This window comes from Scyliorhinus torazame, chromosome 6, assembly GCF_047496885.1.
Source record: "Scyliorhinus torazame isolate Kashiwa2021f chromosome 6, sScyTor2.1, whole genome shotgun sequence".
Taxonomy (NCBI): Eukaryota; Metazoa; Chordata; class Chondrichthyes; order Carcharhiniformes; family Scyliorhinidae; genus Scyliorhinus; species Scyliorhinus torazame.
Genome location: NC_092712.1, coordinates 52,895,639 through 52,921,184, shown reverse-complemented (window position 1 = coordinate 52,921,184; position 25,546 = coordinate 52,895,639). Strand labels below are relative to the sequence as shown.

General features: G+C 42.6%; 1 protein-coding gene across 1 annotated transcript in view; it reads left to right on the top strand.

The window, feature by feature from the left end:
- The window catches only part of LOC140424789 (protein canopy homolog 1-like), a 175,475-nt gene extending 150,801 nt beyond the window's left edge, over nt 1–24,674 (top strand). Inside the window, exons 3-5 of the mRNA XM_072508200.1 lie at nt 21,574–21,780; nt 22,140–22,236; nt 24,250–24,674. Coding sequence (XP_072364301.1) covers nt 21,574–21,780; nt 22,140–22,236; nt 24,250–24,293 — 348 coding nt within the window. The 3' untranslated portion in view covers nt 24,294–24,674. The remainder of the gene's footprint in view (nt 1–21,573; nt 21,781–22,139; nt 22,237–24,249) is intronic.
- The last annotated feature ends 872 nt before the right edge of the window (nt 24,675–25,546 follow it).

Here is a 25,546-nt window from a genome sequence, read left to right as displayed (position 1 = left end):
AGTCTGGTAACAGCAGAGAAGAATCTGTTTTTGAATCTGTTCGTGCGTATTCTCAGACTTTTGTATCTCCTGCCCAATGGAAGAAGTTGGAAGACTAAGCCAGGTGGGAGGGGTTTTTGATTATGCTACCCACTTTCCGAAGGCAGTGGGGCCTGAGTCAATGGATGGGAGGCAGGTTTGTGTGATGGACTGGGCTTTGTTCACAACTCTGTAGTTTCTTATAGTCTTGGGCTGATCAGTTGCAATACCAGGCCAGATGGGGTGCTTTCTATGGGGCATCTGTAAAAGTTGGTAAGAGTCAATGTGGACATGCTGAATTTCCTTAGTTTCTAGTAAATCTCCGCTGCACTCTCTCTAGCGCTCTAGGGCTTTAACATCATTCCTTAAATAAGGTGTCTCTAGGGCTCTAACATCATTCCTTAAATAAGCTGTTCAGAACTGAACACAATATAAGTGGCATTGTAGCACAGTGGTTAGCACTATTGCTTCACAGTTCCAGGGCCCCAGGTTCGATTCCTGGCTTGGGTCACTGTGCGGGGTCTGCATGTTTTCCCCATGTCTGCGTGGATTTCCTCCGGGTGCTCCGGTTTCCTCCCACAGACCAAAGATTAGGTGGATTGGCCATGCTAAATTGCCCTTTGTGTCCAAAAAGGTTAGCTGGGGTTACGAGGATAAGATGGAGGTGTGAGCTTAAGTGGGGTGCTTTTTCCAAGAGCTGGTGCAGACTTGATGGGCTGAATGGCCTCCTTCTGCACTGTAAATTTTTTATTCTATGAATATCCCAAATGTGGTCTGACCAATGATTTGTAGAGGTGCAGCATTACTTCCTTGCTTAACACTCTATGCCTCTATTTATAAACCCAAGGATCCTATAAGCCTTCTTAACAACTGTTTCAACTTGCCTGGCCACCGTCACAGAATTATGTACTTGAACCCCAAGGTCCCTCTGCTCCTGTACTCCCCTCAAAAGTTGTACCATTGAACCTGTATTGTTTCTCCGTGTTTCTTCTCCCAAAAAACTGGCTCCCAATGCATTCAATTTAGAATTTTATGCATATTTAAGCTCCTTCATAGCTTTATTCCTCCTTGTCTGTTCGAGACTTCGAGAAATGTGTGCATTTCCTCTTCCATTTGCCTCCGCCATTGGCAACCTTGCTATCAACCACACACGCCTTATATTCTAGAATATACTCTTCTCTGCCTTTCCATTCCCATAAGACCATCCTTCAAATCCATCCCATAAGTTTTTAATCACCCAATCTTATATCTTCCCTTTGCTTGACTCAGTGAATTTCTTCCTGATTGCACTTCTCTGAAGCACCTTGGCTTTTTTCTATCATCCCAAGATGCAAGTTAATATTGTTAATTGACTGTTTTCCTTTATCTGAGCAGCCAGCCATCCAAAGGACAGCAATAACTGTTCAGTTATTGAATATAAAAGGAAAATTCTATTTGAATTGAGGATCAATTAGAATTGCAGAATCTTACAGCAGAGACACCATGCAGCCCATCAATCTGCTATTTGAGAGATCTGTCCAAAGTAATCCCACATCCTATCTTTTTCCCTCCTCTGTTCCAAGGAGAACAACCCAAGTTTTTCTATTCTCTCCACATAACTGAAGATTCTCATTCCTGCTAAACCTCTTCTGTGTCCTCGCTGGAGCCTTTAGTTTTAGTCCAGAATTGTACACACTAATCCATCTGAGACCTAATCATAGATTTTTGAATGTTTAGTATGACTTGCTTATCTTTTGTATTCAAATATCCCAATTTACAAAGCCAAGTGTCCCTTAGGCTTCTTGCCACTTCAATGATTTCTGAATGTACACCCTCAGGTTCATCTCCAATCGCCTCCCACCCCTGCCCAAATTGTACCATTTTAGATGATTCTTTCCTCTAAAGTGTATTGCTAACACATAGCGCATTAAATTGAACCTGCCATGTGTCTGCCCATTTCACATTCTGTTTATGTCCTCCTGAAGTCTTATTATTGTACGCATTATTTATTGCATTGCCAAGTTTTGTACCGTTTGCAAACTTCAAAGTTGTACATCCTGGTCAAAGTCACTCTTCGCACATGCAGTGCCTGTGACATCACTTTCAGCAATGGTGCAGTCCACATTTTGCTGAAAAAATGTGCTCACCACCTCTTACTGAGCCCTGCCCATGTGCAGGGTAGTGAGTGTGAAAAGTAGATTGTCACCTGTATGTAAATAATGATATGTTTTTTTAAATTTTTATAAATTTAAGAGTACCCAATTCATTTTTTCAAATTTAAGGGGCAAATTTTAGCATGGCCAATCCACCTAGCCTGCACATCTTTGGGTTGTGGGGGCGAAACCCACGCAAACACTGGGAGAATGTGCAAACTCCACACGGACAGTGACCCAGAGCTGGGATCGAACCTGGGACCTCGGTGCCATGAGGCAGCAGGGCTAACCCACTGCGCCACCGTGCTGCCAATAATAATATATGTATAACTGTTGTAGTTCCAGCATCCAACCACCAGGTGGTGAGTAGGCAGACACAAGTCCCCATGTGTTCCAGGAGGTGTTAGTAAGGAGTTTATAGCAGTTGCATATTACTATTATTATAATAATCGTTATTATTGTCACACATAGGCTTATATTAACACTGCAGTGAAGTTACTGTGAAAATCCCCTAGTCGCCACACTCCATTTGAATTGGACATTCAGAATGTCCAATTCACCTAACAAGCACGTCTTTTAGGACATGTGGGAGGAAACCCACAAAAGATACGGGGAGAACGTGCAGACTCCGCACAGACAGTGACCCAAGCGGGAATTGAACCTTGGACCCTAGCTCTGTGAAGCAACAGTGCTAACCACTGAACAGTGCTAACCACCGAACAATCAGAGACTCTGAGAAAATCGGCTGTAAAGCAAAATACTACCAGGATCGTCAAAGTGAGATGGAAGCATTGAAGACTCCCGACCAACTGCTCACAGTTGGTAATGTAGTCGCGAACTGGTGTGCTTTTAAACAACAGTTCACTTTTTACATGCAGCTTCTTAGTCTCCAAGAAGCTTCAGACGAGAGAAAAATAGCACTCCTAATGACAGTAGCCAGTCCCCAAGCAATTGATTTGTACAATACCTTTCAATTCACTTCAGAGGAAGACCCGAACAGGTGAAGGAATGTGGCGACTAGCGGCTTTTCACAGTAACTTCATTGCAGTGTTAATGTAAGCCTACTTGTGACAGTAAAGATTATTATTATAAGAAGAGCTACTTAAAGATGATCGAGCAATTTGATGACTATTGCTATCCTCAAAAAAAACATTGAGTGCTACACGATCAGGATGAGACTGCAAAAATTGGGCGAAACATTTGACTGTTTTGTCACGGATCTTCGTTTCCAAGCGCAATCCTGCAATTTTGCAGGCCTCCCAAGAGTCATTGATAAAAGACCAAATTGTATCCAGTTTACATACAATATGATAAATTACGCAAGTGAATGCTGAGGGAAAGCGATTTAAAATTAACAGATGCCATTTAAAATCTGCAAGGCCAGTGAGATAGCACAAAAGCAGATCACTGAAATCCAGACCCGAGAAAGTGGCGGGGGAAAAAAGAGGGCGCGACCGACGCCATCTGTGCTGTGCTGCAGCAAAATGAAACGTGGTCTGAGCAGTGGCCATTTAAAAAAAAATTCAGAGCACAAAGTTTTGTGCCGGAGATACAGCAGAATGCACAGTCTGAGAAAATGCCCTGCATTCGGCAAAACTTGTGCCAGACAAAATCGCTTTGCACAGTAATGCCTGTTCAATGAAAAGACAGCAACCAAAGAGCGTGAATGTAATAGCCAAGGCTACAAAACTAGCTATTTATCAATTATACAAAGTGCAGCCGTGAACAGGCAACATGAAATTAATGATAAACCAATTGGCCTTGAAGGTTCTGCCTTTCTGAACATTTTTTTTTAAATAAAAAAAATTTAGAGTACCCAATTCTTTTTATTTTCCAATTGAGGGGCAATTTAGCTTGGCCAATTCACCTACCCTGCACATCTTTTTGGGTTGTGGGGGTGAGACCCACGCAGACACGGGAAGAATGTGCAAACTCCACACGGAAGAGCCACCCAGGACTGGGATCGAACCCGGGTCCTTGGTGCCGTGAGGCAGCAGCGTTAACCACTGTGTCACTGTGCCGCCCTTTGTGAACATAATTAATGAAAATGCTGGATGACAAAGAGCACTAAAGATTCAGATGGTGAAAACAGCGGATGAGTGGACTACACTGCTCAAAATAAACAAGACCATTGTAAAAGTAAAGTAATGTTAGACACCGGAGCTCACGCAAATGTAATTAACAAAACCAATTTGATGAAGTTGAAAATGAAACCGAATGTCCAAAACACAGATTGCGTCCTGAGCGACTATAATGAGCAAAGTATTACGACTCTAGGTGCTTGTAACCTATAGGTGGAAGTTAAGAGGAAGAAATATTTAATCCTGTTCATATTGGTTAAATCGTCAAGAACATCGTTATTGGGCGCAGATACCTGCGAGCAGTTGCAACTTATGAAGCGTGTCTATTGCGTGGTGCAACACCACACTATGCTGCCATTGAGCAAATAATAAGTAGATTTCCCCAAGTATTCCAGGGAATTGGAATGTTGCTATTCCAGTACAAAATACAGCTCGAGGATGATGCACGTCCAGTAATTCAACTGCCTAGGAGAGTGCCTGCCCCACTTTGAGAACGCCTCAAGACCAAGCTTGATAATACAGCAGTTAGGTATCATAGAGAAAGTGGAAGAACCAGCCGACTGGGTTAGCTCGATGGGATGCATAAAGAAGCAGAACGGAGAGTTGTGCATTTGCATAGATCCTAAGGATCTGAATGAAAACCTTAAATGGGAACACTACCAGATCCCCAAAAGAGGCGATAACCTGTGAGATTAAAAATACCACCGTGTTTAGCAAACTTGATGCTTCCAGGGGATTCTGGCAGCTGAGATTGGACAAGGACAGCACCCTTGTGCACCTTTAATACGTCATTCGGGCGGTACTGTGTTTTAAGAATGCCGTTTGGCATCATCTCTGCATCGGAGATTTTCCACAGAGCGATGGAACAGATCGTGGAAAACCTTCCTTGAGTTCACGTTTATGCCGATGACATAGTCATCTAGACATCAAACATGGCACAGCACAATGAAAGACTTTGACAAGCCATGCACAGGATTGAGCAGTACGGGCTCAAGCAAAGAAAAGTATCAGTTTGGTATCATTATCAACGCAAGGAGTACAGCCGGATCCCAAGAAGCTAAACACCATTGTCAGGATGCCTCGTCCACATGACAAGAAAGCGGTACTATGTATGCTTGGAATGGTGAATTTTGTGTGAACGTCCATCCCCAACTTAGCCTCAAAAACAGTGCACTTCAGGAATTTAATAAGGAAGGCTGTTCCTTTTGATTGGATTGACAGTCATGAGACAGTGGTGTAACCTGAAAAATGCATTGACCACAACAATAGTTTTAGCATTCTTTGACCCAGCAAAGAACACAAAGATATCAACTGATGCCAGCCAGAATGGGCTAGGAGAGGGCAGCACGGTGGCACAGTGGGTTAGCCCTGCTGCCTCACGGTGCCGAGGTCCCAGGTTCGATCCCGGCTCTGGGTCACTGTCCATGTGGAGTTTGCAAATTCTCCCCGTGTTTGCGTGGGTTTCGCCCCCACAACCCAAAGATGTGCAGGCTAGGTGGAATGGCCACGCTAAATTACCCCTTAATTGGAAAAAATAAATTGGGTACTCTAAATTTTTTTTTTTAAAGAATGGACTAGGAGCAGTCAGCAAGAATATGCTGACAAGACATGGCAACTTGTAACATATGCATCCAGGAATTGGAAAAAGTCCACAATTAGGACCTGCCAACGTTCACTGTAGAGACCAATCACTAGGTGGCCATTATTCAAAAGAAACTAAGTGAGATGTCACCTCGAATCCAGAGGCTAATCATGAAGCTACTGAAGTACGACTTCGATCTAGTGTATTTGCCAAGCAAATACATAGTGGTTGCGGATGCCCTTTTCCAGAGCAACTGCCAATAAGGAGCGGACAGACATCTCTGAAATATTAAGGGAAATGAAATGTGGAAATAGGGAAAGTTCGATCTGGTGATGGAAACTCTACAAGTCCAGATTGATAAAGGCTGAGACAGATAAAGATAGAACCTTGCAGAAGGTAGTCCAGCATATGAGACAGTGATGGCCTCCAGACTCAAACTCCAAAGTCCTGGAACGTCAGGCACAAACTGAGCTACATCAATGACTTTGTGCTCAGGAAAAACAGAATAGTTATTCCACAATAATTACAGCACTTGATCCTCGCGCAGATTCACGAAGGGCACTTGGGGATTGAGACGTGCAAGAGGCGGGCCAGAGAATCAGTTTATTGGCCAGGGATCAATCAGGAGATTTAGCGAACAGTAGAACACTGTGAAACATGCCAAAGGTATCAGAATCAACCCAAGCAACCCATGACTAAAAGTGAGTTAGTCAATAAATTGGATGAAGGTCCAGGTTGATCTTTTTTAACTGGATGGCACTGAATACATATTGCTAATTGATTACTACTCCAACTACCCGGAGGTAATGAAACTACCGAATTCCAGCAGTGCCAGTGTGATCTGATGTGCATAGGATGTTTTTGCAGGTCATGGCATACCGCAAATTGGCAGAGTGACAACAGTCCCTGCTTTGAAAGTTGGGAGTGGCAGGATTTCGCTTGAAGATATGATTTAAAGCGCGTCACCTCCAGTCCGCACTACCCTCAATTCAATGGGCAAGCAGAAAACGGGGTCCACATTGCTAAGACTCTGCTCAAGAAGGCAATTGCTTCACACACTGACCCATACCTAGTGCTGTTGGCGTATCGTACCACACCACTGAGTAGTGGATTAGCTCCAGCTCAACGGCTAATGGATATGAAGCTGCGGACAACACTTCCCAGCATTCCTGATAAAAACGTAATACACCCACAATGCAAAAAATCACTGCTCAAAAGCAGAAACAAACACACTACTACAACTGCTCCAGCAGAATGTTGGACGGTTTGGGACCAGATGATACCATCAGGGTTGAGGCATCACGAGGATGGTCCATGACTGCCAAAGTCATAAGACAGGCAGGTCCCAACTCCTTTGTCGTTCTCACAGATCAAGGCTCAATATTGAGACACAGTCGCAGAGCGTTGCTAAAGCTCAAGGTGAATCAACCATTTACTCTTCAATCAAGACTGGATGATGGGGTTGCTCCTCCTTGCATGCCTGAGACTATGCACACGGCTGTAGAAATGCCGAACATTGAAGCATCCAATGAACAAGTTGGCATAATGGAAAATAACCAAATTATCTTCACCTCAAGCACTGCGACAGTCCACCAAGGTTCGAAGGCAACCTGATAGACTTAATTTATGAACATCACCAGCCTGATTATTTGAATGTATACAGTGAAATCAACACTGTTAGTAAAAATGTATATACTTCAAAGCTACGAATGCACCTAAAAAGAAAAAAAGCATTTCCAAAGAAAGGGGGATGTGATGGTAAGTAGATTTGTCATCTGTATGTAAATAATAATATATGTATAACTGTTCCAGCACCCGACCACCAGGTGGTGAGTATGCAGGCACGTGACCCGGACACCATGTATTCCAAGAGAAGTTGTTAGTAAGGAGTTTGTATCAGTCGCATATTAGAGTAGCTCTGTAGTATCTTCGTGTAAGTTAGTGTTAGACCATTACTTACAACTGTATTAATCTTAGACATTTTAGTGATTTGTTAGTGTAGTGTTAGTACTAAATAACTGTTATAAAACAGTCTAATGTTCTTTGTTCACACTACAATATCAAGGTTCAACATCAACCCAATCAAAGAACATTACTGTGGACATCCGGGTGCGGCGATGACCAGCTAAGTCGCACGTTTCGGCAGCTCCTGGTGGAACGGACTTTTGGGCTCTTAATAAGACCCCAACGGCAATTTTAACGGCTAGAAGCACTGTGCGGTAAACCAGAAGGGAATCCCCCCTGGAAACGGATGGAAAAAGGAGAGGGAAGTGGCCAGATTGCAGTGGATCCTTTGGAGCAGCGGCAAGGAAGGCAAGCAAGAACCAAGATGGCGACGGAAGGTGGCAGTTTAACATGGGGCCCTGAACAACAAGTGTTTTTGAAATGTTGCGTGGAAGAACTTAAAAAGGAAATGAAGAAGGAGCTGTTGGCCCCGATATTACAGGCGATCGAAGGGCTAAAGGATGAGCAAAAGACCCAGGAGCGGGAGCTTCGGGTCATGAAGGCAAAGGCTGCCGAGAACGAGGACGATATACAGGGCCTGGTGGTGAAGACGGAGACGCATGAGGCACACCATAAATGATGTGTGGAAAGACTGGAGGTGCTGGAGAATAACCCGAGGAGGAATAATTTAAGGATTCTTGGTCTTCCTGAAGGTGCAGAAGGAGCAGACGTTGGGGCATATGTGAGCACGATGCTGCACTCGTTAATGGGAGCGGAGGCCCCGGCGGGTCCGCTGGAGGTGGAGGGAGCATACCGAGTGATGGCGCGAGGACCGAGAGCAGGAGAAATTCCTACAGCCATAGTGGTGAGATTCCTCCGTTTTAAGGACAAAGAGATGGTCCTTAGATGGGCAAAGAAAACTCGGAGCACTAGGTGGGAGAACGCGGTGATCCGCGTATATCAAGACTGGAGTGCGGAGGTGGCGAGAAGGAGGGCGAGCTTTAATCGGGCCAAGGCGGTGCTTCACAAAAAGAAGATAAAATTTGGAATGCTGCAACCGGCAAGACTGTGGGTCACATATCAAGGGAGGCACCACTACTTTGAGACGGCGGATGAGGCGTGGACTTTTATTGTGGAAGAAAAACTGCGATAAGCGGGTTATTAAAAAAGAACGTTTGAAACAAAGTGGTGGGGCGAGTATGGGGGGCGAAGAGGGGGGAAAGATGAGTTTTATGTTATTAATCCTGCGATGCGGTAACTTTTCTCTCTTCCACAGGTGGTGGTGGAGGGAGGAAGGGAGGTGGAGGAGATGGGGCGTTGGCCATGGGGGGCGGGGCCAAAAGGGAAGCGCGGGCTTTGTTCCCGCGCTATGATAACCATGGCGGGAATAGGGAAGCAGGAAGGAGGGGGCATCGCACGGTGCGAGCCGAGGTCATGGGGGGAAGCCGAGGTCGGCAAGAGTTTGCTGACTTCTGGGAGCAACATGGGGGGTGTAACTACGCTAGTGGGGGATCTAGCGGGGGGGGGGGGGGGGTGGGAGGGGGGACTTACTGGGTTGCTGCTGCTGGGGAGAGGGGGGAGCCGGAATGGGGTGGGGTGGGCGGGGGGGCACCGCCTGGGGGGGACGCAGCTGCGTGGGAACCGGGTGAGGAGCTGGAAAAAGGGGATGGCTAATCGACAAGAGGGGTGGGTAAAAAGCCCCCCAACCCGGTTGATCACGTGGAATGTGAGAGGGCTGAACGGGCCGATAAAGAGGGCACGAGTACTCGCACACCTTAAGAAACTTAAGGCAGACGTGGTTATGTTACAAGAGACGCACTTGAAACTTATAGACCAGGTTAGACTACGCAAAGGATGGGTGGGGCAGGTGTTTCATTCGGGGCTAGTTGCGAAAAACAGGGGGGTGGCTATACTAGTGGGGAAGCGGGTTATGTTTGAGGCAAAGACCATAGTGGCGGATAGCGGGGGCAGATACGTGATGGTGAGTGGCAAATTACAGGGGGAGGCGGTGGTCTTGGTAAACGTATATGCCCCGAACTGGGATGATGCCAATTTTATGAGGCGCATGCTACGACGCATCCCGGACCTGGAGGTGGGAAAGTTGGTAATGGGGGGAGATTTTAATACGGTGCTGGAGCCAGGGCTGGACAGGTCGAGATCCAGGACTGGAAGGAGGCCGGCTGCAGCCAAGGTGCTTAAAGATTTTATGGAGCAGATGGGAGGAGTAGACCCGTGGAGATTTAGCAGACCTAGGAGTAAGGAGTTTTCGTTTTTCTCCTATGTCCACAAAGTCTATTCGCGAATAGACTTTTTTGTTTTGGGAAGGGCGTTGATCCCGAAGGTGAGGGGGACGGAGTATACAGCTATAGCCATTTCGGATCACGCTCCACACTGGGTAGACTTGGAGATAGGGGAGGAAACAGAAGGGCATCCACCCTGGAGAATGGACATGGGACTAATGGCAGATGAAGGGGTGTGTCTAAGGGTGAGGGGGTGCATTGAAAAATACTTTGAACTCAATGATAACGGGGAGGTCCAGGTGGGAGTGGTCTGGGAGGCGCTGAAGGCAGTGGTTAGAGGGGAGCTGATATCAATAAGGGCACATAAAGGAAAGCAGGAGAGTAGGGAACGGGAGCGGTTGCTGCAAGAACTTCTGAGGGTGGACAGGCAATATGCGGAGGCACCGGAGGAGGGACTGTAAAGGGAAAGGCAAAGGTTACACGTAGAATTTGACTTGCTGACAACGGGTACTGCAGAAGCACAGTGGAGGAAGGCACAGGGTGTACAGTATGAGTATGGGGAGAAGGCGAGCAGGTTGCTGGCCCATCAATTGAGGAAAAGGGGAGCAGCGAGGGAAATAGGGGGAGTGAGGGATGAGGAAGGAGAGATAGAGCGGGGAGTGGAGAGAGTGAATGGAGTGTTCAAGGCATTCTATAAAAGATTATACGAAGCTCGGCCCCCGGATGGGAAGGAGAGAATGATGTGCTTCCTGGACCGGCTGGAATTTCCTAAGGTGGAGGAGCAGGAGAGGGTGGGACTGGGAGCACAGATCGAGATAGAGGAAGTAGTGAAAGGAATTAGGTGTATGCAGGCGGGGAAGGCTCCGGGATAGGATGGATTTCCAGTCGAATTTTATAGGAAATATGTGGACTTGCTCGCCCCGGTATTGACGAGGACCTTTAATGAGGCAAAGGAAAGGGGACAACTGCCCCCGACTATGTCTGAAGCAACAATATCGCTTCTCTTAAAGAAGGAAAAAGACCCGCTGCAATGCGGGTCCTATAGACCTATTTCCCTCCTAAATGTAGACGCTAAGATTCTGGCCAAGGTAATGGCAATGAGGATAGAGGATTGTGTCCCGGGGGTAGTCCATGAGGACCAAACTGGGTTTGTGAAGGGGAGACAGCTGAATATGAATATACGGAGGCTGCTAGGGGTAATGATGATGCCCCCACCAGAGGGGGAAGCGGAGATAGTTGTGGTGATGGATGCCGAGAAAGCATTTGATAGAGTGGAGTGGGATTATTTGTGGGAGGTGTTGAGGAGATTTGGCTTTGGAGATGAGTATATTAGATGGGTACAGCTGCTGTATAGGGCCCCGATGGCGAGCGTGGTCACGAATGGACGGGGGTCTGCGTATTTTCGGCTCCATAGAGGGACAAGGCAGGGATGCCCTCTGTCCCCATTATTGTTTGCACTGGTGATTGAGCCCCTGGCAAAGCATTGAGAGGTTCCAGGAAGTGGAGGGGAGTACTCAGGGGAGGAGAGGAACACCGGGTATCTCTTTACGCGGACGATTTATTGGTGTATGTGGCGGACCCGGCGGAGGGGATGCCAGAGATAATGCGGATACTTTGGGAGTTTGGAGAATTTTCAGGATATAAGCTGAACATGGGGAAAAGTGAGCTGTTTGTGGTGCATCCAGGGGAGCAGAGCAGAGAAATAGAGGACTTACCGCTGAGGAAGGTAACAAGGGACTTTCGCTACTTGGGGATCCAGATAGCCAAGAATTGGGGTACATTGCATAGGTTAAACTTAACGCGGTTGGTGGAACAGATGGAGGAGGACTTCAAGAGATGGGACATGGTATCCCTGTCACTGGCAGGGAGGGTACAAGAGGTTAAAATGGTGGTCCTCCCGGGATTCCTCTTTGTGTTTCAGTGCCTCCCGGTGGTGATCACGAAGGCTTTTTTCAAAAGGATTGAGAAGAGTATCATGAGTTTTGTGTGAGCCGGGAAGACCCCGAGAGTGAGGAAGGGATTTTTGCAGCGTAGTAGGGATAGGGGGGGGCTGGCGCTACCGAGCCCGAGTGAGTACTACTGGGCCGCCAACATCTCAATGGTATGTAAGTGGATGGGAGAAGAGGAGGGAGCGGCGTGGAAGAGATTGGAGAGGGCGTCCTGCAGGGGGACTAGCCTACAAGCTATGGTGACGGCGCCGTTGCCGTTCTCACCGAAGAAATACACCACAAGCCCGGTGGTGGTGGCTACTCTGAAAAATTGGGGGCAGTGGAGACGGCATAGGGGAAAGACGGGAGCCTTGGTGTGGTCCCCGATAAGAAATAACCATAGGTTTGCTCCGGGGAGAATGGATGGGGGATTTGGAACATTGCAAAGAGCAGGAGTAACACAATTGAGAGATCTGTTTGTAGATGGGACGTTTGCAAGTCTGGGAGCGCTGACCAAAAAATATGGGTTGCCCCAAGGGAATGCATTCCGGTATATGCAACTGAGGACTTTTGCGAGGCAACAGGTGAGGGAATTCCCGCAGCTCCCGACGCAGGAGGTGCAGGACAGAGTGATCTCAAAGACATGGGTGGGGGACGGTAAGGTATCAGACATATATAGGGAAATGAGGGACGAGGGGGAGATTATGGTAGAGGAGCTGAAAGGGAAATGGGAAGAAGAGCTGGGGGAGGAGATTGAGGAGGGGCTGTGGGCTGATGCCCTAAGTAGGGTAAACTCATCGTCCTCGTGTGCCAGGCTAAGCCTGATACAATTTAAGGTGTTACACAGGGCGTATATGACTGGAACACGGCTTAGCAAATTTTTTGGAGTAGAGGATAGGTGTGCGAGATGCTCGAAAAGCCCAGCGAATCACACCCACATGTTCTGGTCATGTCCGGCACTACAGGGGTTTTGGGTGGGGGTGACAAAGGTTCTTTCGAAGGTAGTGGGGGTCCAGGTCGAACCAAGCTGGGGGTTGGCTATATTTGGGGTTGCAGAAGAGCCGGGAGTGCAGGAGGCCAGAGAGGCTGAAGTTTTGGCCTTTGCGTCCCTAGTAGCCCGGCGCAGGATACTGTTGATGTGGAAGGAAGCCAAGCCCCCGGGTGTGGAGACCTGGATAAATGACATGGCAGGGTTTATAAAGCTGGAACGGATTAAGTTCGTCCTAAGGGGATCGGCTCAAGGGTTCACCAGGCGGTGGCAACCATTCGTTGAATACCTCACAGAAAGATAGAGGGAATGGAAAAGAAGAAGACAGCAGCAGCAGCCCAGGGGGGGGGAGGGGGGAGGAACCAGAGGGATTCTCAGGGATGTTAATATATAAGTATAATATGTATAGGTTGTTGTTATAGATAATTGTATATTGGACTGTTAAAACATATTTTTGGAGAATATTTATCTGGGACAAGGCAGTTGCCATTTAGTTTTGTTTTTGTTTATATATTATTTATTTCTTGTTTATAAAACTGGCCATTGTTATTCATATTGTTATATTACTGTGTAAAGGATACACAATGTACTGTGATGGTTGGCCAAAAATTTTCAATAAAATATTTTTAAAAAAAAAAAGAACATTACTGTGAGGGCAAGGGAGAAGTCAGTGAGCAGGAGGCGCTTGGAAGAGGGAAGGTGGCTTGGGGGAATGGTAGCGAGGGCTTGCAGGGGAGGGGGCTGGTGACAAGTAGGAAGTGGTGAGAGTTTTGGGCAGGGATGGCAAGCAGGAGATGCCGAGGACTTGGGAGTGGTTGGTAAGTGGGAGACAACAAGATCTCTGGACGGGTGAGAAGCAGGAGGCGCAGTAGCTACTGCATGCTTTTCTCCCATCAAAAAAGCGTTAGTTGGGCAGCACGGTGGCGCAGTGATTAGCACTGCTGCCTCACGGTGCCAAGGACCCAGGTTCAATCCCGGCTCTGGGTCATTGTCCGTGTGGAGTTTGCACATTCTCCCCGTGTTTGCGTGGGTTTCGCCCCCACAACCCAAAAGATGTGCAGGGTAGGTGGATTGGCCACACTAAATTTCCCCTTAATTGAAAAAAATGAATTGGGTACTCAATTTTTAAAAAGCATTAATTCACCACTTCTTCCCTCTCCTATCCCTTAGTCAATTACATACAGGAGTTGCCATTGTCCCTTTAATAACATATGTTTCTATTGTCTGAATAACTGCTAGTAGGCAGCTTTTCGAGAGTCCATATATATTCCTCTCTTGTTACTTCATCAAAGAACTGAATCAAGTTAGTTGGACATAATTTGCCATTATGAATCTTTGTAGGCTGGCCCCTATGCTTCGCTACGTGAGAATTAATTCTGTCTTGACAATTGTCTCTCGCAGTTTTCCCATTGCTAAACTGATTGGCCTATAGTTTTTTTAATTTTTAAAAATTGTTTTTTTTAAAAGAGTATCCAAATCCATTTTCCAATTAAGGGACAATTTAGCGTGACTAATCCAGCTACCCTGCACATCCTTTTGGGTTGTGGGGTGAGACCCAGGCAGACACGAGAATGTACAAACTCCACACTTGCAGTGACCTGGGACCAGGATCGAACCCAGGTCCTCGGTGACGTGAGGCAGCTAACCACTGCACCACCCTGCCGCCCCTCTAATTGGCCAGTAGTTATCATTGACCTCCCTCCATTTTTTTGAACAGGTGTGTAAAATTTACAATCCTCCAGTGTCCTGAAACTACTCCAATAACCAAGTTAGAAACGTTCTTATCTTGTTAGTTTGTTCTGTCGCTCCTGTGAGCGGTGTCACAGGAGAGCTACACAACTTTTAGTGCTGACAAAAATGGAAATTTTATTTACTTTGATTTGCCGTATATCAGTTAGTGATTTGTATTGTTGAAAGATGGAAAGGCCAAAAAGTACAAACTTTTGCTGTCAATAAACATTTTATTTATCAGTTTATTCCATTCTCCTACCAACTTCCTTCTATATTAGCAGAACATGAAATATCCAGTTCCGTTAGATACAACAATAAAATAATTGGTTTTCTTTTACCATGTATTTTCCAAGTCCTTCTTCACCAATTTGAGTGGGTGGGAGTGAGGGGAAATTTGCTATCATGAGTCTCCTAGTTCTTCAGTTTTGTATTTTACTTATCGAATATGTAAATACTTCTAAAGCTTTATTTTAGATGTTAGTACAAAACTGAAAGTGCCTCATTTGTATCATTCTCTAGATATGACTACTATTCTGCTCTGGGATTATGTATTTAAATCAGCAGATCACATCTCCAAATATTAATTGCTCATCAACCATGGAGCTCTTATCTTCCTCAGCTAGATATACAGCAGCAACTTATACTTCTCATGGTAGATATGTATGTTTCAGAATATTTTTAAAAATACATTTTTAGAGTACCCAATTAAGGGACAACTTAGCGTGGCCAATCCACCTACCCTGCACATTTCTGGGTTGTTGGGGTGAGACCCACGCAGATACAGGGAGAATATGCAAACTCCACACAGACAGTGACCCGGGACCGGGATTGAACCCGAGTCCTCAGCGCCATAGGAAGCAGTGCTAGCCACTGTGCTGCCCTCTTTCAGAGAATATTAACAATGCTGTAAATGATATTGAATTTAAAGCAAGGCTAATATTTAGTAGTTGTTTGCATAATTTATTTCTGAAGGTAATAAGTTGTAAGTTTCAAATCACTGGTATAGGTAAGGAATCCAGCAGATGAAAATACTTCACATTACTGTCAGGAGAGGTGGCTGAGAGAGAGAAAGTGGAGAGTAGGGGAAGGAATGAGTACGCTGGCCAATCTGGTGTGTTCTGGAAGCCTCCTTGGTAATTCAAGAACTGCACCAGCCATGGAATGGAAGCAAGTCACTTTCCCCTCTGGTGAGAATTGACGTTTCTAACCTGTGGGAGCGCAATTATGTAGAATTTTTTTAATAAACAAAACTAAGTTCCTACTAATTGTTCAGTCTGCTGTTGCAAGGCTGTGGCTGCAAGTCATTTTGACTGAACACATCTGTCAGTGTCTTAATAAACTAGCTGACTGTCACTGGAAAGAAACTTTCCAAACTACAATACATATGGTATATGGAGATACATATGAGTTAGGAACAGTAGGCACTCGAGCCTGCTCCACAATTCAGTAAGGTCGGGGCTGACCTAACTGTAACCTCCTGCCTTCCCCCAGCAATCTTCCAGCCTCTTGTTTATCAAGAACCTTCTACCTCTGCCTTGAAAATATTCAACGTCTCCCTTTTTGAGGAAGGGAGTTCCAAAGACTCACTACCCACTGAGAGAAATAAACTTCTTCTCTTCTTGGTCTTAAATGAGTAACCCCTTATTTTTAAACAGTGGCCCCTAGTTCTAGATTTTCCCACAAGAAGGAACACCTGCTCTACATACACCATGTCAAGACCCCTCAAGATCAAGTCACCTCTTACCCTTCTAAACTTCAGCAGATACAAGCCTAGTCTCTCCAATCCTTCTCTTAAGGCAACCTGCTCATTCCTGGTATTAGTTTAGTAAACCTTTTTATGAATTGCTTCTAATGCATTTACATTTTTCCTTAAATAAGCCAATACTGCACACAATACTGCAGACATTGCCCATCAGTGTCCTGTTGAACAGAAGCATAATCTCCTTTCTTTTACATTCAATTTGCCTCACAATAAATGATAACACTCTATTAGCTTTCCTAATTGCTTGCTTTATCTGCATACTAGCCTTTTGTGTTTCATGCACTCGGACACCCAGATCCCTCTGCACTTCAGAGCTCTGCAATCTCTCATCATTTAGATAATAAGCTTTTTCATTCTTCCTGCCAAAATGGAGAATTTCACATCCCCACATCATACTCCCATTTGCCGGATCTTTGCCCTCTCACTTACTTAACTTCTCTATGTCCCTTTGTAGTCTCTTTATGTCCTCTTCACAATTTACTTACCTACCTATCTTAGTGTCATCAGCAAATTTATTTTCTGCCTTATCTTCTGACCTGTCACCTGACTTTTCACAATTATATGCTTTTTCTTTAAGTTTGATACTGCTATTCACTTTTTTAGTTAACCATGGATGGTGGGTCCTCCCCTTGAAATGTTTCTTTAAGTTGGAATGTATCTGTTCTGTGTATTCTGAAATATCTCTTTAAATGCCTGCCTCCGCATCTCTATTGACCTAGGTGATTTTCACAGTAACTTCATTGGAGTATTAATGTAAGCCTACTTGTGACAATCAAGATTATTATTATTCCATAACTCCATTTGCCAGTTCACTTCAGCTAGCTTTGCTTTTATTTCCACTTCATTGCCCTTCTTTACGTATAAAATACTAGCCTCGGACCCACTGTTGTCTTTCCCCAAACTGAATGGAAAATTCAGTCATGTTATGATTTCTGCTCCCTACGGATGTCTTCACTATGAGGTTATCAATCAATCTTATCTTGTTGCACAATACCAGGTCTAATATAGCCTGCTCTATGGTTGGCTCCAGAATGTGCTGTTCTAAGAAACTATCCCAAAATCATTCTACAAACACCTCATGTCCATCTGAATGTTTCATTCTATATGTTGATTAATATCCACCATGATTATCACGTACCTTTCAGACATACTCCCATTATTCCCTCCTTAATACTCTGTTCTACCATGTAATTACAATTAGGAATCCTGTATACCACTCCCATAAGGAGCTTCTTGCCTTTATCATTTCTCATCTCAACCCACACCGCTTGTGTATCCTGGTTTCCTGAACTTGAGCCATCCCTCTCTAATGCACTAATGCCATCATTAATTAGCTGAGACCCCCTCACCTTCCTAAAGGTCTTGTTACCTTCAATATTCAGGTCCCAATCCATGTCAACATGCAGCATGTCTCTGTAATGGCCATCAGATCGTACTTATTTGTTTCTGTTCGCTATCAGTTCATCTGTTTTGGTTTGAATGCTGTGCGCATTCAGATAGAAAGCCGATAGTGTTGTATTGTATTATTTTGTAACCCCTAGCCTTGATTGCTGCTTTCCTCTTAGGTTTGTACTCACATTCCGTTCCTGACACGTTCTGAATATCATTTCCCATATTAATACCTTTCTCTCGTGCCTTGTTTCCACTCTTCGGTTTACCACATCTTCTCCTTTGCCCTCTGTTTGAAACCTTCTCTACTTATCGTAGATATCCGGCTCACTAAAACTCCAGTCGCAGCATTGTTCAGGTGTAGAGCAGTGCCCCACGAACCGGAATCCACTTCTCCCACACCTGTCTTTGAGCCATGCATTTGTTTCTCTAACCTTATTTGTCCTATGCGAATTTGCACATGGCTCAGGTAATAACCCAGCGAACCTTTGAGTTTGTGCCTTGTAATTTAGTGCCCATCGCCTCATACTCTCTTTGCAGAACCTCTATCCTAGATCTACCTATATTGTTGGTACAACTGCACAAAATGATTGTTCGAGTAAAACTTACAAAACTATTTTTATGCAGTACCGCTTTTTAAAGAAAAGTCTCCATCTGTCATATTTTACACTATTACCAGAAAAATATATTGCTGCTTAAAAAGATCTTAGTCCGATGATGGGTAAGTTCAGTGGAGTTTAATATGATATTCCATTTTACTTCATTCATAATGGAGTATTCATTGTCTGAACATTTTGCCTTTACCCACCCATAACTTAAACCAGTTTCTAGATAAAATGTGACCTTTGTAAATGCTCTTTATGTTGATCTCATTTTGCTCTGTATAGGCACACTTGATTGTCCATTTGTTTTTTTAATGCTGCTATTTCCTGCAGGATCATCTTGACATCTTTGATGAGAAACTGCATTTATGTTAAATATTCGCTTTATCAAACTTGAATATGTTGCTTCGGTTTTGTACGGATTTTTATGTAACTTGCATAGATTAGTACAGCAGTTGTTTTTACTTGACTAAGTTACAGGGGCCATGTTCTCATGATCCTCTGTGACCAATATTAAAGCTTACTCACTGAATAATTGTCAAGTATACTCTGTGGAATTTTATTGTTCACCTTCAGTTTAAAAGAAATGACTTGAGGGGTTTCATTAAAAGGTGGCTGGAGGCTGAAGACTGACATCTGACAGTTACTATGTAAACCATGGGCAATATGTTTTTGATTTGTTTGGCCCTCACTGGGCTCATATTTCAAAGCATTTATAAGATTTGTTTGATGCGTAAATGGCATTAATTCTTTTTTCACACTTCTGTGTTCCAATCATGTTTCGTAAAGTAATGCTGTAATTTCTGTGAAGTTTAAATGGATGAACAAGGTTGCATATCAACAAAAGTGTATTGAAGTATGCTTAAATGTACTAAATTAAAGGCAGTCTTAAGTTTAAAGAACACTTCCATCAGGTTAGCCATTATTTCTTTTGGGCGGAGCAATTGGCAAATTTGAATCGTATGCTTTCAGCTTTTTAAAAAAGCAGCAATTTTAGAACAAATATGGATGTCTACCCAAAGTGCACACCAGTTATATTTAAACAATTGGGCTTGTAATTAACTTGCAAAAAATTTATTTTGACCAATTGCTACAGAAAATCAGTGATATGTTTGTTTTGTCTAAGTGTCATATATAGATTGAAACCAATGCTAAAATCTGACAGTAGCAATATATCTTTGTATGCCATCACAACCGATTCTTTGAATTCTGCATATGAAGAAATTTTTGTGGTTATGCATTTGTAGTGCTAACTTTTTTAGTAATTTATTCCCCTTGGTGGAGCACAGATTGTTTTTGATATCTAACTTCGCATTTTGTTTGGTACAAAACATCTGAGGTTTACATTATTCTGAAGTCATGAACCCAACCATGAGTGGTAAACTGTGATCATAAAAATACAATTTCAAATATCTAAATGGGTGAAGTGTTTTGTTTCCATCTTGCAAGCAAGAAATATTTAGACTATTTTCCCCTGCCATGTTCTAGGTTCCCGTATGTTCCAGGCAGTCATTCTTGTGTTTGTATCATATTTATTGAGATTAAGCAGTTTCTTCCCCCATAAAATTGTGTACATATGCAATTTCACTAGCAGTTTGGCTATCTTTATTTTAAAAAATGCTTTTGTTATCCTGAAGGTGGGAATCCACTCTTTTGTGTCTCAACACTGGAAAAATCCAAAGCACTTCACCTTTATCGCCTCTTTGCAGAGCATCAGTCTTATTTTTTAGTAAGATAAGAAACTTTTGTCCAAGCAGACAGGCAAAATTGATTGTGACTCTCTTCCATCACATTTTAATAATGGCAGCCTCTTCATTCTCATTTCAATGGCAGCCGCAAATTGCAGGGCAGTATCTCAGACATCTTTTCTACTGGCAGAGGGCAATGCATGTGTGTTTTTCTTTCCCCTCCCCTCTGTCACACCAAGAAATGCTTTTATGAACATGATGCATTTAAACTTCTGTGACTATGTTGAAATGAAGTGTTTTATCCCCACCCTAGCTAAATGGTAGTTAGTTGCATGGATTTGTTACAAAGCCACTAGCAAATTTGGTGTTGGTTATAATGTTGTATTATGCAGATGTAGCATAAAATGTCTAAATGTGCATATAGTTTTCCCTACATTTTACCAAAAACCTCTATCTGTGATAGATTTTGCAAGCAAAGTTCAACAAAGATAAGTTGCTTCATTCTGCTAAAATGATCATCAACCCAGTAATATGGAAGGAACATCTGAGCTAGCAACATAGTCAGTAAATCACTTATTTTAATGTTTAGGCACTGATGTATTTGCTTTGTGATCAGATGGCAGTGAAGCAAGGAGAAACCTTTTGTGTGAATGAACTGCTTATGTGAAAATGCATCCATAATGTAATCACTGGGACCGGAAGGGGCCATACTGTGTCTGAAAGGAGACAATGGAATCTGGCCATATCTACATTGCTGAAATCGAGTTCATCAGCGATTCAGCCCTTTGACTGCGGTTGTCATGCAAACTTCCTACTTTGATCAGTAGAGGGTGGAGGGAGGGACTGACGTAGGCCTGCGGATGCATCTCTGCTGTTTACCCTGTACTTGGCTTCAATTGAAACTCTTCCGGAGAAAGCAACGGGGCACATTTTGCACCTTGACCTGTCTAGACAGTTAAAACGTTTTGTCCAGTTACCAAGGCAAAGGGCTATTTTGACCTCTTGTGCACTCTGTGGCGATTCACTCCACGAATATAGGTGTCGACTGGAGTTTTTCTTGAATTTGGTGAAGGGGGGAGGAGATGAGACAATCCAGCAGCTATTATTCCAGGAATTGAAAACTGAGACTGTAGACCTGATTGACTTTTGGGCCTTGCTTTCCCCTCTGAATCCTGAACGAGGATTAAGCAGCTGCTGACAGGCAAATGAACAACGTCTGGACTGACCAGTCATTGAATAAACTGGATATGTTACTTCTCTAATTTAATTTCCTGAATTACCAATCTTGTTGGTATTTTCCATAGGATGGAAAATCTATTTGAAATGGATAAAAGCAAATGCTAGGACATTTTTTCAAAGCCAAGAGTTGCATTGTAATTCTCAAGTCTTAAAACTGGCAGTCAGTCAGTTTGAGATTTCTTATTTTTTTTCAAGAATACATAATGTAATGTTGTAGCATTGTTCACATGGTGCTCTGTTTTTCCACAGATTTCATATGCTCGGTCAGAGACCCATCTACTCGAACTCTTTGAAACTATATGTTCAAACATGGATGATTATGCACTGTATGTGGATCCAGAGACCAAGAAGAGGACTTATATGAGATTTGCTCCGAGGGATTCTGAGAAACTGGGTTCAGTAGATTTTAAGAATTTCAAGTTTGATCCTGAAAATTCAAAATCACTAAAGTTTGTGGTAAGACTTTTTTTTATGCGTTCAGACAGCTTTTACAGCAGAGGGCACTAGAACTTCAGCCCGTGACACCGTCGTTGAAAATTATGCTACTAACTTTAGATAATTCATCAAAAATAAGCATGAAAATCCGCAGTTACAGAGTGGCAATTAGATGGTGTGATCACATTTTGTAGTTTAATCTTCTGTTCAACTGTGGAAATATTACAATATGGTTTGTGCCATGTTGGTGTGATACAGGAAATAGAAAATGGCAGCAGGCAACAAAGAAACACCTATGGTTGCTTGTGCTACATAGCAATGCCAATTATTCATTTTGATCGTTTTGCACTCTAATACCTTTTCTTAAATTCTGATCTTAGTGTGAAGGTATAGTGGAAGAATATGAAGATGAAATAATTTCTCTGTTCGCCCATGAGGCAGACCATGCGGCTGACAAGCTATGCAGCGAGAAATCAGGTACTGCATCTGATATGACGGTATACTTCCTTTTTTCAGTTTCTTGTTGCTATGCTACATTGATGCCCTGGGGTGGGGAGTGTTGGGGGTGTGGGGAGTGGAGACAGTAGGAACCTTTAATCTGTTGAAAATAGCGTGGGTCGTTACTTTCACCTAGAAGTTTCTTCTGTCAAGCTACCATTAACCAAATGGAACTTTTGTTTAATTATTGATATTTATGTTGGTTCAGAAGATACAGAAATGCTGTATGTTTAGCTAAATATATCCCACTGTTGTGACTGGTTCCATTAGTATTCAGAAAAGCTGCCTACTGAAAATCCACTTCGCTGAAATGGGATTCTTTAGGGAATAAGTGGCTAAAATCTCAATTTTTTTTTGATTAGAGTCCATCGTTAATAACTAATATTTTTTCCCCAATCCATTGTACTGGTAATGAAAAGGTGATGTATCGTCATGTTCATTTCAAAATAATTAAAAGCTGCAAACCTTTAATTTCAGCATTGTTTTTTACTTGATGTGCGTTTGTGGTGCTGGGACAGTAGTTTGTTTTTGCGAGTTCCAGAAGATGTTTCTTAAATGTCTTGCTAGTGCTACTGTTTTATTTCAAACTATGCTTATATCGCCTTGGGGATCTAAACTATCCTTGAAGTTTAGTTGCGTGTTTTGTGGCCTAATTTTGACTGAAGATCCAGATCAGCTCACCATGATAGACAACACTAAACTTGGAGAAAATAATACAGCTTGGAAGGATCGAGTTCTTCTGCAAAATACCTTTGATTATTCCTATATTGTTAGGGAGGATCGAGTTCTTCTGCAAAATACCTTTGATTATTCCTATATTGTTAGGGTTTCTAATTCAATGTGTATAAATGAGAAGGGAAATTGATGTGTTTTTTGACAAACTACAGCAAACTGATCCCAAAAAAAGGCTACAAGTGCCATTGAGATGAAAAATGATTCACTTTTGTAGTTCAGAATCCCCCAAAGCTGAATTGTCAAGGTGTTTACCTCAATGAGGTTAATTTTATATTAATTGGTAATATAATAGGAAGATATAAATAGGTGTCTATATAGTATCGGATGAGATCGTCAGTTCTTTTGGGTCAGCCTTGTGTCTGTTTCTATAAATGTTAATGTGTAGTTTATTTTGTGCCTTGTATGTTTAACAAGCCAGTAAGTAATCATTGTAGACAGCAGGGTCCTTTCATCACCTGCATAGATGGAAAACTAACTTTTTTTCAATAATATATATTTTGAATCCCAACAGACATCCACCAATGTAATTTTAAACTACATCTGCAGATTTGGGAATATTTGGTACAGTTTACAACTTCATTGAATTAAAATTACAACTTTGATTGCCCAACATTGTCCATATAAAATAGAAGCTAGTGTTAAGAGGCTTAGCAAGAATTTATTGCAAGAAAAGCAAATATGAGTTCCAGTTAGCTTTGAGATTTTTGCCTATTTTGAATTACCGTTGCGATATTGTATAGGTACTGGATTAGGAAGGTCTGTTTGCATCATTATAACATGTTAACTATAGTGAATTATTTCTTTAAATGACATCAACAGATGTTGAATTTTGGAATGTTCGTAACAGGTGGTTGGAAGTGTTTGTTCCATTGTTTTCAGTGTAGCTTTTTGAATTAACTTTTCCTCTGACTTACTCGAGAAAGCTTCCTTGGCTTCAAACAATGGAATGTAATTTTAGACAAGTAGGAAAGTAGTCAAAAATATGACTTCTTGGAATAAAACACTTAATGCAAGATATATTCAGCTATAATGAAATATGTACCCTTTTGCCTAAGTTGAAGGAATATTGTTTTCACTATCATTTCTAGTGGTATGTTTTTTAAATATATTGGCATATTGTTCAAATCAACTTAACCTGGTACAATAGTTCAGCTGTTAAAAGTATTGCTAGTTATTAGAATATTCATGAACTACTATCAAAACCAAGAACTTGAAACATTTATCCATTTATTCATTTATCTTTTACCTCCCAACCAGAGATGTGTGATCCACCCAGCCAAACTCATCACCCTGATCTATAATCCTACAAAGAACTGGTGCATATCAAGTTGGAATGGAAGAATTCTAAAGGATAGTATCAACAGCTGGCAAATTTACACTGAACCAGGACTGCTGCCCTGAATTTGTTGTCTTATCTTCAAAAACCATTAATTTGGATTTTTTTATTATGGCTGTATCTTGTGATCATTTTGATCTGTTCTCATATCATCCACAATTTATAAAAGAGATTTTATAACCAAGTCATTTGGATGAAATTAATAGCTACCTTTGAAAGATTTTTAGCTGAACAGGAGAATCAGAAAATAGCACTTACTAATTTTCCCCTCTTTTTGTCCAAATAAAGTGTACGATTTATTTTCAATTTTATAATCTATACTTCCAAATAAAAATATTCCAAATTGGTCGATTTCTCTTTTGTTTTGTGTTAATTGTTAGGATTGAATTTTTGAACATGAATGAATTCAGCAAAAAAAAAATCAAACGGTTAATCTTACCCTCTAAAATTTAACTTTTGTGTTATGCTCAGATCGTTCTACAAACTTTGAAACTGGGTTTGAAGCTCTCTTTCCCTGTTTTCCCGTCCAACATTACAGAATTCTGATCACCGCAATGATTATCGCATCTAGAACTCCTGGCACAATAAAATATAAATGTTCATTTTTCAATTCAAATCTTCCATTGTCTTAACTTCAGTTTATCCTAATTTGCAAGCATTTTTGTGATACGGTATCAGACTGAATCTGCAACGTGTTTATATCACATTAATCGCACGGAATCATTTTTAAAGTCTAAACATTTCGATGTTTATTCCAACACGGTTTTTTTCATGGTATATACAAATTTGTATTCTTTCCATTTTTGGCGTCTTTAAACTTAAATTATTCTTCATTTATGGGCGAGGACCCGGTTGTGCTGTTGAGTTTGAAACATCCACATACTTTCCCTCATTTGATGGGTTTTCAACGACGCGCACATCTTTAGCGGGCATGATTTTTTTTAATGCACTGCTCAATGAGTCAGAATAAAAGGAAGACAATGCGCAAGTGTCAGCAAATGTGTTTTTTATGTTCAGATCGATTACTTTTTAGCGGCTGTACAAGCAAATTTCGTTGTCACGTAGTGAAACCAAAGACCCCTTAAAACGTGGAGCTGCTGTCATTGGCTCCATAATTGTTTCTTTATAATGCTGAAATTGACACATAACCTGTGGTCATGAGGTCAGAGTCTTAGAGAATGTCCAGTTTAAACATGAACTTTCGAATTTCGAAACCGC